Source organism: Poecilia formosa, unplaced genomic scaffold, assembly GCF_000485575.1.
Source record: "Poecilia formosa unplaced genomic scaffold, Poecilia_formosa-5.1.2 Scaffold192, whole genome shotgun sequence".
Classification (NCBI taxonomy): Eukaryota; Metazoa; Chordata; class Actinopteri; order Cyprinodontiformes; family Poeciliidae; genus Poecilia; species Poecilia formosa.
This window is the reverse complement of record NW_006800131.1, coordinates 33,430-46,227: the sequence shown is the minus strand read 5'-3', so window position 1 is coordinate 46,227 and position 12,798 is coordinate 33,430. Positions and strand designations below refer to the sequence as shown.

The 12,798-nt window shown below is 41.6% G+C and overlaps 1 protein-coding gene across 4 annotated transcripts; it reads left to right on the top strand.

Moving 5' to 3' along the window:
* The first annotated feature begins 212 nt into the window (after positions 1-212).
* Positions 213-12,656, top strand: LOC103147880 (uncharacterized). Of its 4 annotated transcripts, XM_016678851.1 has the most exons (5): positions 213-353; positions 1,099-2,451; positions 2,973-3,468; positions 3,966-4,599; positions 5,710-7,347. In XM_016678851.1, the coding sequence occupies exons 2-5, from the start codon at positions 1,237-1,239 to the stop codon at positions 7,202-7,204; spliced, it is 3,840 nt and encodes a 1,279-aa protein (XP_016534337.1). In that variant the 5' UTR covers positions 213-353; positions 1,099-1,236; the 3' UTR covers positions 7,205-7,347. The 4 variants fall into 4 exon arrangements, with proteins under 4 accessions (XP_016534337.1, XP_007566496.1, XP_007566495.1 ...); XM_007566434.2 differs by lacking the exon at positions 1,099-2,451 and having other exon boundaries at positions 215-353; XM_007566433.2 differs by lacking the exon at positions 213-353 and having other exon boundaries at positions 360-2,451.
* Positions 12,657-12,798: the final 142 nt, after the last annotated feature.

Here is a 12,798-nt window from a genome sequence, read left to right as displayed (position 1 = left end):
AAATGTAAAAACAGTCTTTTTAAATCACTGTAACTGTTTAACGAAGTGGAATCACCTCAGCTACACACCTAAATAATACATATAAATGTAAATGCATAATTATGAATTTAAAAAAAATATAAGGGAGAACTTTTGTTTAGTAAAGAGTAAAATATTTATTTCTGTCTCCTGCTCTGTTCACCATCCAATCCAGTAGGAGTCAGTAATGGGCCTTTGAAATGAACCCGAGCGGAAGATTTTGTTTCCGGGTGAAATTTCTCTCCATGTTCTGCAGCGATACGCTTTGGGAGGAACAACGCGCCAGCGTCGTTACTTTGTTTTATTTTTTTTGTGTTACTTTGAGGAAAGAGTAGGTGAGTGTTATGTAGACTGAGTGTCTTCAGTTCATCTTCAGATATATTTCATTAAGCAGTAGTTAAGATCCACACTATATAAAGAAATCATCGTCGAGTTCGAGGAAGAGCTCGACGGACACTAGATAATCTACCGAACAGATTTGAAACACCGGTGTTGAGAACATTTAGGAGAAGTTGTTGAATGCAGTTCCGATGTTTTTGTTCTCGCCTGTTTTCCGTCTCAGATTATTAATATACGAGTTTTCGTGAGGGTTTCAGAGATGGATTAAACAATTTTGTGCCACTTACGACTTGGAAGTAAAACAATAACACCCCTGGAAGTTGTTATTGCGAATACCAAAGTCTCCGTTCGCTGAGCAATGTGCTTGGTATCCAATATGGCTGCCCGTCTACAGTCTGCGGTGTTAGTTTGCTGTTTATTAGTGTTTTTGATGGCTTATTTAGCATTAAACCGATTACACGCATATTAAGCTAATATCTAGTTTTTAACAAATTCCCCAAAGTGTTTTGTCTCCAGAAAATGGAGGCAATATCGGGATTGTGTTGCTAACATTAGCCACCCTTCATCTACATTGGAATGGTTAGACATGTTTCATACGGTATATTAGCAAGAATGAAAGGCTAAATATGAAATAATATAAAGTTGTAAGTAACCAGTAATATGAAACCTGTTTGACTTGCGTTGGACCATGCGGCTTATGCGAAGGTGCGACTTTTCTGTGTGTTTTTCTTTGACCGCCAGGGGGCTCTTTAGCAGGAAGTGAATCATAGGACGTCGAAGTTGGAAATCAAAGAAGAAAGCTCCGGTTTTCATTTAGCACAAACACGAGCTAGCAACAGGCACAAAGGAGCTTTTCTTTCAAACTCATACCCCTTCATTATGGAAATCACACGAAGAACTTCATATGATGCTGCTTTTAAGTTGAAGGCTATCGACCTGGCAGTACTGGAGGGAAATAGAGCCGCTGCACTTAAACTCGGCGTGAATGAATCAATGATTCGGCGTTGGAGACAGCAGCAGGTAGAACTCACTAAATGCCAAAAGACGAGAAAGGCTTTCAGAGGACAAGAAAGCAGGTGGCCTGAACTTGAAGATGTTCTTGAGGATTGGGTAAATACTCAGAGAGCAGGCGGCCGAGGTGTATCCACCTTGCAAATCCGGCTGAATGCCAAATCAATTGCCCGCCAAATGAATATTGACAATTTTAATGGAGGACCGTCCTGGTGTTTGAGATTTATGAGAAGAAAGAACCTGTCCATCAGGGCAGAGACACCTCTCTTTCAGCAACTCCCCCTGGACTACCAGGAAAAAGTTACAAATTTCCGACAATTTGTTGAAGCAAAGATCGTGGAGAACGCCATCGGACCAGACAACATTATAAATATGGGTGAAGTGCCATTGACATTTGACATGTCTCTGACCAAGACGTGTGCATCATCCATTTCGGAGAAAACCAACGGACACGAGAGGACAAATTTCACTTGTGTCCTGGGCTGCACCGCTTCTGGACAAAAGCTCCCCCCGATGGTGATTTTCAAGCGCAAAACTATGCCGAAAGACCAACTCTCGAAGGACATTGTAGTTAAAGTCAACCAGAGAGGACGGCTATCAGAATATCTGATGAAGGAGTGGCTAACGGAGTGCTACGGAAAGCGCTCAGGAGGATTTTTTCGCAGGAAAAAAGCGCTGCTTGTTTTGAACAGTATGAGGGCCCACATCACCGATTCGGTGAAAGCAGCCATCAAAAGAACCAGCTCAATTCCCGCTGTTATTCCTAGAGGTACAGAAAAGTATTTGCAACCCCTTGACATCAGTGTGAATCGGGCATTTAAAGCAGCATTCAGGGGTGAAAGGAAGGCTTGGATGAGTAGCGGGGATAAATCCTTCACAGAAACTGGCCGAATGCGAAGAGCGTCATTTTCTGAGGTCTGTCAGTGGATCCTAGCAGCGTGGAGCAGAATGAATGAATCCACCATCATCAGTGGGTTCCGAAAGGCCGGACTGCTGCGTGAAGAGGGCACCACAGCTTCAGAGCCAGCTTTACCCCGGGATGACTGCAACACGGAGAGTAACACTGACATAGAGACAGAAAAGGTATGTGACGAAGCTGTTCAACTCCGACACTGGAGAAGATGACTTCAGGAGGAAGATGAATGAGCCAATCAATAACTTTTCTGTTTTGTTTCATCAGCTCTTTTACTGTGTTACAGGCACCGTTCGGAAACTACCGTAATTACTTCAGTTAAAACTAAACTTGGCAACTTTTTCAACCTTAATTTGTTTACAAATTAATGTGATGTTGAATTGACCTGTTATGACTCAAATTTTGGGTTGTCTGCCCCCCTCTGCTGCATCGTTGTGGAAAACCGAGAGCGCCAGAGGTTTTTTTTTTTTTAACTTTGTGGGTGCGGCTTATAGTGAGGAATGCTCTATAGTCCAGAATATACGGTACTATGCAGCTATATCTGCTGTGTACTTGTTGATCCACTGTATTTATATGCATATTGTTTAATGTTGTGGTGCTAAATAATGCATAGACTAATGACAGTGTGGTTTATTTGACCTACTATAATGTGCTTTTTTATTTTTTCCTGTTTTCCTTTCTACAACTATAGTATTATGTTGAAATGGAGCAGCTCAGCAAGCAAGAGAGGGACTTCAGTTCGCACCAGAAGAAAGCAGAACCTCTGCAGATTAAAGAAGAGCAAGACGGGGCAGAACGTCAACGGATGAGAGGGGACCAGGAGGAACAAAATCCCCCAGACCTTAAAGAAGAGCAGCAGGAGTTTGAAGCTTCCCAAATAAAAGAGGAAGACGAGGAACTCTGTGTCAGTCAGGATGAAGATCATCTTCTGCTGAAGTGGAAGACGTATACCTTTGAGGTTTCTCCTGTAAACGAAGAAAAATACCACTTTGAACCAGACGGGAACCAACTGGACCTCCAGGATGCTGCTGAAGCTGAGAACCAGGTTCAGGAAGAAAACGACTCGCAGTTAAAGCAAGACGACGACCTGGAGCCAAATGGGAAATATTGGAAAAGTCTGTTCTCTGGAGAAATGCATGATGGGTTTTTTCCTCAAGATGGCAGGAAACGCAGGAGGATCCACACAGGTGAGTTACTTTCCCATTTTTGTGGAAAATCTTACAAAAAATATTTACTTGTCATATGACAATAAAATATATGTTTTTATATAAACTATGATTTTTTTAACTAACATGATCTAGTACAGACACACTACTACCAGTGTGTTTGTACACGACTCATACAGGCTGCATGTCACAAACACATTCACTAATCCTCTAATATTTTGTTTAACCTTCTTTGCTAACTTTGAAAATGTTTAGTGCAATTAGCTTTCCCTAAATTAAGTTTTACAGACAAATCCTAAAGCGCTATTTTAACTATTTTGTAAACTTTCAGCTGAAAAAAAGTTTACCAAAGAAAAAAAAAATAATTTCGTTGAAGATGAGTTGTCGTGATTGGTTGACACAACGCGCCAACGGTGGTTAGCTTACCATGTGTCATGTGACAAGACGTGATTGTTCGACTCAGTGCTGGGAAGCTAAACGAAGCATTGTGTAACGCTGCAGTCTTCCGTTGTTTTCAGCTCGCTTACAAAGCGTTTATTTCGTGGATGATCCGCGTGTAGAAGAGGAGTCGACAACAGCGGCTGTAGGTGAGGCAAAGTTCGCTGAGGTTGAGAGCCTGGAGTCTCACCCGTGGCCCCACCTGAAGGACTACTTTTTTTTCGAGGCCAGGGATAAGTCCAACGAAAAAACCCTCCACTTCCAGTGCGTCCTGTGCCAACCCAAGAAGATCACCATCAAGGGACAAGCGAAGAGTCTGTACAATTTAAAGTCGCATATCAACCGGAAGCATCCGGCGCATGCCACCCAGTTCGAGGAGGACATTAAGGCCGGCTCTTCGCGTGGGAAACACAGGCTATCTGTTAGCAGCAGCGCTAGTAGCCAGTCATCACAGCCATGTGCAAAGAGAGCGCGGCAGCCCAGCTTTGGTGAGACTTCTTCCAAAACTGCTGGGACTGACGTCAGCCAGTCTATGGTGGACAAACAGATTGTGGACCTGTTTGTCCACAACTTGCTACCGTTACACGTGGTGGAGTCCCCCACCTTTGTTGGCCTGATAAAGATGCTGAATCCCAGCATGACGTCTATGTCCCGCCACATCCTGAGCAGGAGCATCTTGGCCAGCCACGATCAGCTGGAAGAGCATCTCATAAGGTAAGTTTTCTTATTTTTGGAATGGCGTACTTTATGGTTTAATGATTGTCTAGTTTGACCTTTATAAAACAACAGATTGGAGTGATGGGAGGAACGGTTTTTCTAAGTGTTTGAATTGTTTGACAGTGCAGTGAGAAAGCAAATCACACCAACTACAAACTCTACATTTGTAAACGGGTCATCAAATCGGACAGAGTCCACCAGACGACAATGTTTGAAAACAGTTTCAGTCAACCAACATTTATAGTCAGTCCCTATTAAGGTGGTTATTACTTCCTATTTTGTTTCATTAGGTGATGATGAAAACTCAAAACATTTGAATACATTTATTCAGTTTATCGATTAATAGTCATTTACACCAAGCAGAAAGTTACAGAGCATAATAATAACGCATCTACCACTATTGCAACAAAAACACTGAAATTAACCAATTAATATTTGTGTCAAATAATATACCAACAATACCAAGAAGGATGGTTTACACTGAAGATTGTATGTTTGTAAATGTGTTGGAATTAATCATTTAATAATTTAATCACATGGTGCTAAGATGAGATCAATAATTTCTATTCTGATAAATAAATAATATATGAAACATCAGAATCCATTTTATTGATGGTTTTATTTTGGATATTTAAAATATCTTCTTGTTCCAGTGTCAAGTTTTCTTTACAAAACTGAAGTTTATCTGAGAAGGTGAACTTGCATCATTACGTCATTATCAGTGAATTACTTGAAAATGGTCTCAAAACAACAATATTATTATTTATTGCATTAATTACTGGGTTGATTTATCGTTTGGTAAGATTTATTGCAACAGGCTCATTCATAGGGTTGAAGTTTTAGGCTTCAAACTCACAAGTGTATTTCGTTTCTCGTATTATTAATAAACAAACTCTTTAACCTGTTCAACAGTCTAATTTTATTTTTTAATTGGTAACCGGTCATTGATTTTGCTGTGAGGCTAAGCAAACATGGCGGCATGAGTGAAACGTAACTTACATGGAGACGCAGATAAGAGATTAGTTTCTGATTTGATAATATTGTGCTCCAGTTTATGTACACAGTGTGAATTTATGTTAAATATTAATTATTTGTTTTTAAATGCAGATTGCTTGAGGACATCCCCTGGGTTGCCACCACTGCGGACTGCTGGTCGGCCCACAACAAGTCCTACCTGGGCATGACGGCACATTGGCTGGACCCCAAGACTCGCGCAAGACGGCACGCGCTCCTTGCCTGCACTCGGGTCAGAGGTCATCACTCCTCCGACGTTCTCGCCCAGGCCATGCTAGACACCCATTCCAAGTTCAATCTGCAAGACAAAGTGACCAGAACCACGACGGACAACGGCAAAAACTTTGTGAAGGCGTTTGTGCAGTTCGGTGCAGAAGCCGAGTTCTTGCCAAACATTCCTGAAGCCGCTGCCGAGTCGGAAGAAGATTGGATCCAGGACGTGGATCCTGAGGCCGGAGGCGTGGAGTACATCTCCGTTGATGCCACCCTTGACAAGTCCAGCAGCCTGGGCCTTAAACTGCCGGTGCACATGAAGTGCGCCGCTCATACCTTTAATTTGGTAGCCAGCGTGGATGCCAGCGAGGCTCTGAACTGCACCCTGTTCAGGTCAGCCTACAGGAAGGCCATGTCCAAAGCCCGGGCGCTGTGGTGCCTGCAGAGCCGCAGCACGGTGGCAGCAGCCTGCATATTTGAAGCGTTTAAGAGGAGGTTGGCGGTCCCCGACGGTACCAGATGGAACTCAACTTACAACTCTGTTGTAGTCCTCAACGGCCTGCTTGAGAAAAGCAGGGATGCTGTGAACAGGGTGATGACGCAGCTGAAGCTGCAGACCTTCACCAGCTCTGATGTCGGCTTCCTGAGTGAATACGTCCAGGTGATGTGTAACGTCGCCAAGGCTTTGGATAAAATCCAGGGGGAGGACCAGGCCTACCTCGGTAGCCTTCTGCCAACAGTCGCGGCCACCGTGATGAGGCTGAAGGAGGTCAAGTTAAAGCGTCTGCTGCACTGCGGTCCTCTGGTGGACGCCATACTGGCAGGCATCTCTAAAAGGTTTGGGCCACTCCTGGAGGACCTGGAGTGCCAGCTGGCTGCTGCCTTCCACCCCAAGTTTCGTCTGTTCTGGTTGGAGCAGTTCAACAACAGCCAGGTTGGCAGAGTGACCAAAGCAATGGAGGCGGTCGTACAGACGGCCCTGAGCGCGCTCAGTGAGGAGGGCAGCAACACCTCCAGCAACGAGGAGGAGGAAGGGGAGGAGGAAGATGACTTCTTCAGCAACATCACTCGGTCCTGTGATGACAGGAGCCACAGGTCGCTGAAGTGGAAGGCTCAGAACCTGGTGAAGACCTGGCTGGAGGCCGGATCCAAGGACGCTATGACGGATCGGGCCTTTCTGGGAGAACAGGTCCTGATCGACTTGTTCACCAAATACAACACACCCGTCCCGTCCAGCGCCGCCGTCTGGCACCTGTTCTGTCAAAGCCACGACATTCTGAGGGCCGGCGTGTCGGATGTTGGCTTTGAGAGTCTGATGTTTATGAAGGGAAACCAGCATCACATGGATGACATGACCAAGGCCCAGTTAGAGTAGCTGCCCTGCAAAAACACAAAATGCTTTTACCAACTTTGGTCTATTTCTAGTCCAAGTATGTTTCTAAGCTTGAAATAAGACAAAACTAACTTATACATAACTTTTCAGCAAGCTAATGGAGCTGTTTTTTTGTTTTTAAGTCAATAATTTCTTAGTATTGATGAAAAAGTACCGGTACCACTGGCAGATTATTTCACTTAACATTTTTCTTGTGTTATAAGTGAAACTAGAACTTTTAACTTTTGTTTTTAGTACTCTGTTTACGCCATTTCACATATGCTTTTTGATTTGATGTTTTTAAGCGAGTAAAGCTGTTTTGTTTCATTTTATTCATCTTATGCTTGTAATCTTGTTGACTTTATGTTTTGTTTTAAACGGCAAATAAAGCGAGTAAAAACAGTTAAATTTCATTTTGTGTGCATCACCTGATCTTGGCATGATGTGTCTTTTTGTGAAAGTAAAAGATACCAAAATTAAAATTAGGGTCATTATCAATATCCTGTATTAAAATTGCAGTTATAGCCAATATTTAAAATTAAATACATATGATGTATTACAGGTGCAATCCTGGGAAATCTGAATCGATTCAAAATGCTCAAATTTATTTTAGTCTGCTTTAATTTTTTGTGAAAATGTAATTTGAATAATTTTTTTACTTAAGAAAATGCCTTACAGTAGAATTAACCTAATACTGATAATTTAAGTAACAGAGTCTAATATAAAACCCTTTTTTTGTTTCACGTTGTCCTCTCTTTAAACAGAATCTCCTCACCGTTTGAATTATTTGAAACTAAACTATTTGCTTCAGATTCTAAAGGTGGTGCAAATATATCATGCATTTCTATAAAAACGAGGCAAAAAACCCCAAAACATTTGTGACATCCCATCAGAAGTGTGGACATTTTAACAACAGATGTAGTTTATCAGTAATGTTGAAATTCTTTGTAGCTACGACTTTATTTACATGCATGAATAGCAACATTTTACCTCCATGTAACATAATTGGACATTTTTCTAGCTGTGGGATGTTTGGTGAAACATTAGTTTTACATTTGTAAAACCTAACCCTAACCCTAACCCTCTTAACCTTTTGAGATATTCAGGCTTTTCTTAACATTGTTCAGAAAATAATTGAAAGTTTCGAATCTTCAGTAATGAAGAGATTTGGTGGAAAACTGGAGCCACGTTCTCCTTTTGCAGTAAATGTTGTTTATTCTGTACCCAGAATGCATTGCTGCAGTTTAAAATCTACTTATGTCCTGTGTGGTTTTTGATTGAAGCCCTGCTGTGATCAATTAGGCAAAATCGGCAACAGAGTTGGTAAAACTCAACAAGTCTAAAACTGAAACAATGAGCGAAAAGTCAGTTCCAAAGACTCAGTTCAACCATACAGATACGTATGAAAAACAAACTAATTTGTCCCCGTTGTGTGATGTTGGTTTAAATGTACGTGTTGTTTTAATTATTTCTAAGTCACATTTTAACCAGCACCTTTCTGTGTCGATTAGACCGTCCCTCGTTGTTCAGAAGACAAACATCTAAACGTCAAAGCAGTGAAACACAGGTGAGGAAATTCACACACACAAATTGCTGAACAATGTTTTTAAAAAAGTATTCACCCCCTTGGAAGTTTGGCCACTTTTAACAATCAGTCATGATCAGTTAAATTTGACTTTTGCTACAGAAAAAATGAAAATTGAAACTGATTTCTACAAAGTAACTGAAATGTTAAACCTAAAATAATTCACTACATAAATATTTACACCATTCAAATTGGTATTTAGTAGCAGCACCGACTGTGTGGATATGTCTCAATCAGGCACATCTGGATGCTTTTTCCTCCATTCTTCCTGCTAAACTATTTAAGCGTTGTTAATCATACTCTGTGTTGCGCTGCTCATCCCCACTAGGTCTCTGCTACGCTACAGCTAGCGCATCCTGTAGTGGTTGCTAGCTAGCATAGCCATGTATGATGTCAATAAATGTTTTTTTCTGTCACAATAAGTTGTTTTTCTACTATTAGAACAATTAGCAGCGAGGACATGAGATTGATTGACGGCACTAAGACCCTCCTCTTGGCTCTGGTTGGTTGTTTTTGGTCAGACGGCAATAGTAGCTCAGGGAGGAAGAGGAGATCAATGTTTTCACAAATTATCTCATATTGTCCCAAAATGAAAAAAATATAAAAACAAAAAACATTTTTTAAATAAAAGTTTAAAGTGATTTTTTGTAATTTTATTTGCCAAAACAACCAAATTTTGTTGACCATGACTGATTTGTAAAACAATAAAATAATTTGCCTGTTGTAAATAACAGGCAAATAAGAAAACAAGTCATTTTGTTAAAATCACTCCATTTCTATAAAAAGTTTTTTTATACAACTTTGTGCAACAGTACAATAAAAACTGAATACTGCAGATTTGTACCTCTACTTTTAATAATAATAATTCATTTTATTTGCATAGCGCTTTTCTAAACACACAGAAATCAAGCTCCCGGATTTGCAGGGCAGGAAATCGATTGATTTTTACCCAGAAAGCACATGGGCAAAACCCATGAGTGAAACGGTCACTGGGACTGACTAGTATATATTCCATTGAGGGAATGTAACTTTAACATATTAATTTCTCATATGTTAACATAAAGGCTCGTTTTGAAGTATACGCTGCTACTTACAGGCATTGCTTCCTGGAATGCGGTGTTCATAACAGACACGTGTGTTCATCTGCTCTACCGCTAGCAAACTGATTAAATAACATAAAAGTCAAGCAGTTTCGTAAAAGTCCAACAGATGGCAGCAGTGCGCCTCACAGTTTACAGGACACACTTCCTGCTAAAGAGCCTCCTGGTGGTTGAAGAAAAATCCACATATAAACCGGAAAATACAATAAATGAAAAAAAAATCTGAATGCTCTCTGGTATTGTTCAGGGGGCCGGACCAAATGTGGAGGCCCGCGGGCCGTAGTTTGGGGACCCCTGATATATAAAGTGCACCGGATTATAAGGCGCACTGTCGGCTTTTGAGGAAAATGAAGGTTTTTAGATGTGCCTTATAGTCCAGAAAATACGATAATCATATTTAAAACCAGAACCTAATCATCATTATCATCATCATCATCACCTGCTCTCTGCAGGACAGCAGGATTCGAACCAGAGTCCCACCAGTGGAAAGTGATGACAGCTGCCTCAGCGACAGCGACGACAGCGATGAGGACAACAGACCAAAACCAAGTGATGAAAGCAGCAGTGACGAAGAGTCCGACGGCAGCAACGATCCAGCTGCCAGCACCAGCGCCGCTGCACCCTGCGCTCGGTCGGCCTCTGTTGAAGCGAGACGATGGCGAAGGTTGTCGTGGGAGACGGTGCAGTCAGAGGACTCTGCGAAAGACGTCCCGACGTGGCGAGGTTCTCTTCCCGCGTCTGATGAAATTGTAGAAATCAGAGAACCCATTCAGTACTTCCGGGACTTCTTCGACACGGATCTTCTGGATACTATTGTAGAACAAAGCAATCTGTATTTCATTCAGGAAAGCACACGCAATCGTTACACTGGCCTCAAGCTGGATCGAAATGAACTCGAGCAGTTTATCGGGACTTTAGTGTACATGAGTATTCTACATCTTCCAAATTCGGGAATGTACTGGTCCAATGAGTGCCGAGTAGAGTATGTGGCTGATGTGATGACCCGGGAGAGATGGAAGAAGATTAAGGAGTTCCTTCATTTCAACGACAACAGCACCATGGCCGCCAACAGTGGAGACGCACTCTTCAAAATTAGGCCGGTTTTTGATTCACTTCTCCAAAAGTTTAACAGCCTCCCTAAAGATCAGATGCTGTGTATTGCTCAGCAAATGGTCCCTTTAAAATGTGATTCTAGTCTGGTGCAGTATATCCCCAAAAGGTCACGCGAATCGGGATACAAGATCTTCATGTTGTGTGATACAAAGGGCCTGATTCACTCGTTCGATGTATTCACAGGGAAAATGGATCCTCTACCTGGAGAACCAGACATCGGGACAAGTGGAAACATTGTCCTGAAGCTTACACAAGTCATCCATGGTTCTGCCAATCATCTTTTGTATTTTGACAGTCAGTTTACATCCTTTGATTTGTTTGCAGCTCTCACAAAGAAGGGGATACCAGCCCTTGGAGCTGTGGAGAAAAATGGCCTCCGAAGCTGCAGTTTTAGCACAGATCCTGAGTTGAAGAAGAAAGGATTGGGGTCGTTTGAAGAGAAGAGGGCTGCCGTCGACGATGTGGAAATAAGAGCAGTCAAGTGGTTTTACTACGGGGGGGTGACTGTTACTAGCACCTTTGCTAGTGCCCATCCTGTGGCCAACGTCCAAAAATGGAGCAGAAAGTTGAAGCAGAAACAATCAGTGGAATACCCAAACATCATCAGCCTGTACAACAAGTTTGTGGCCGGCATCCATGCTCTTGATGTGCTGATTACATCCTATCGCACCCAGATTAGGTCCAGAAAGTACCACCACAGGTTGTTTTGTCAGTTACTTGATATGGTCATTGTGAACAGCTGGCTGTTATACAAACGTGATTGTGAATCGTTGGGTATTCCAAGACGGAGGCAGAAGGACTTTCTTGCTTTTAGGGTTTCAGTTGCACAAGCTCTTTTTATGCAAGGCAAAGACCTGTCCAAGAAGAAGAGGGGATGGCCTTACTTTGATGTCGAAAGTGAATTTGAGAAGAAGAAACGTCGAGGCCCGGCTAAGGATATTCCGACACTGAAAGTGCGTTCAGACGCTGTCGGTCACTGGCCGGTGGTGGAGAGTGGACGGCAACGCTGCAAGATGCCTCAGTGTAAGGGCCAGACTGTCTTCAAATGTTCAAAGTGCAAAGTGCATCTGTGTCTCAAGAAGAACAAGAACTGTTTTCGACATTTTCACAAGTAACTCTTTATTTTGTTGTTTTTCTTTCTGCAAACAAGGTGACACCAATCCTCTTCTGTGATTGCAGCAAAAATGATTGAACATACGCTGATGTTCAACTTCCACAATCTGTTTCAACATCAATAAAATACTATACATACCAGAGACTAGAAAATGTATTTATTTACAATCACAGGGGAAGCTAAAATGCATAATTCCTAAATTTAGATCTGTTATACTCAGCAAATATTCATTTAAAATGAATTCAGCCGAGTAGCTTTTCCTTTTCTGATTCCTTGGTAGACTGTGATGAATTCTGAATAGTGTCTCTACGTGAATCCATGAGAGCAAATTGTATTTTATAGGACATGCTGAAATGAACTCAGACGTTTGCTTGTTGAAAGCAGCGTATTGAATGTTGGTGTTTACATAAAATGAGTTTATACTGATGTGATTGCCGTCTTTTTTTTTTTATTATGCTGATTCCACGTATGAACAATACAGTACTATTTTCTGCTATAACCCATTATGTGAAAAATAAAGTAATAAAATTAATCTCTCACAAAGATAAATGTATGTGTGTGTGTATGAGAAATACCTCACATATTAATAAAACCTTTATTAAATTTCTAAAGGAAATGGAATTATATACAAGAATATAGTTTAAGTAGGTAAAATAGAACATTTAATGCCACCTGCCATAAATCC

What these genes read in the sequence shown, in the direction of transcription:
- LOC103147880 (XM_016678851.1), top strand. Translation starts at nt 1,237, where the DNA reads ATGGAAATCACACGAAGAACTTCATATGATGCTGCTTTTAAGTTGAAG. An exon ending in CTGACATAGAGACAGAAAAG is followed by an intron (nt 2,452 to 2,972) that starts GTATGTGACGAA and finishes CTACAACTATAG; the next exon opens with TATTATGTTGAAATGGAGCA. An exon ending in ACGCAGGAGGATCCACACAG is followed by an intron (nt 3,469 to 3,965) that starts GTGAGTTACTTT and finishes CGTTGTTTTCAG; the next exon opens with CTCGCTTACAAAGCGTTTAT.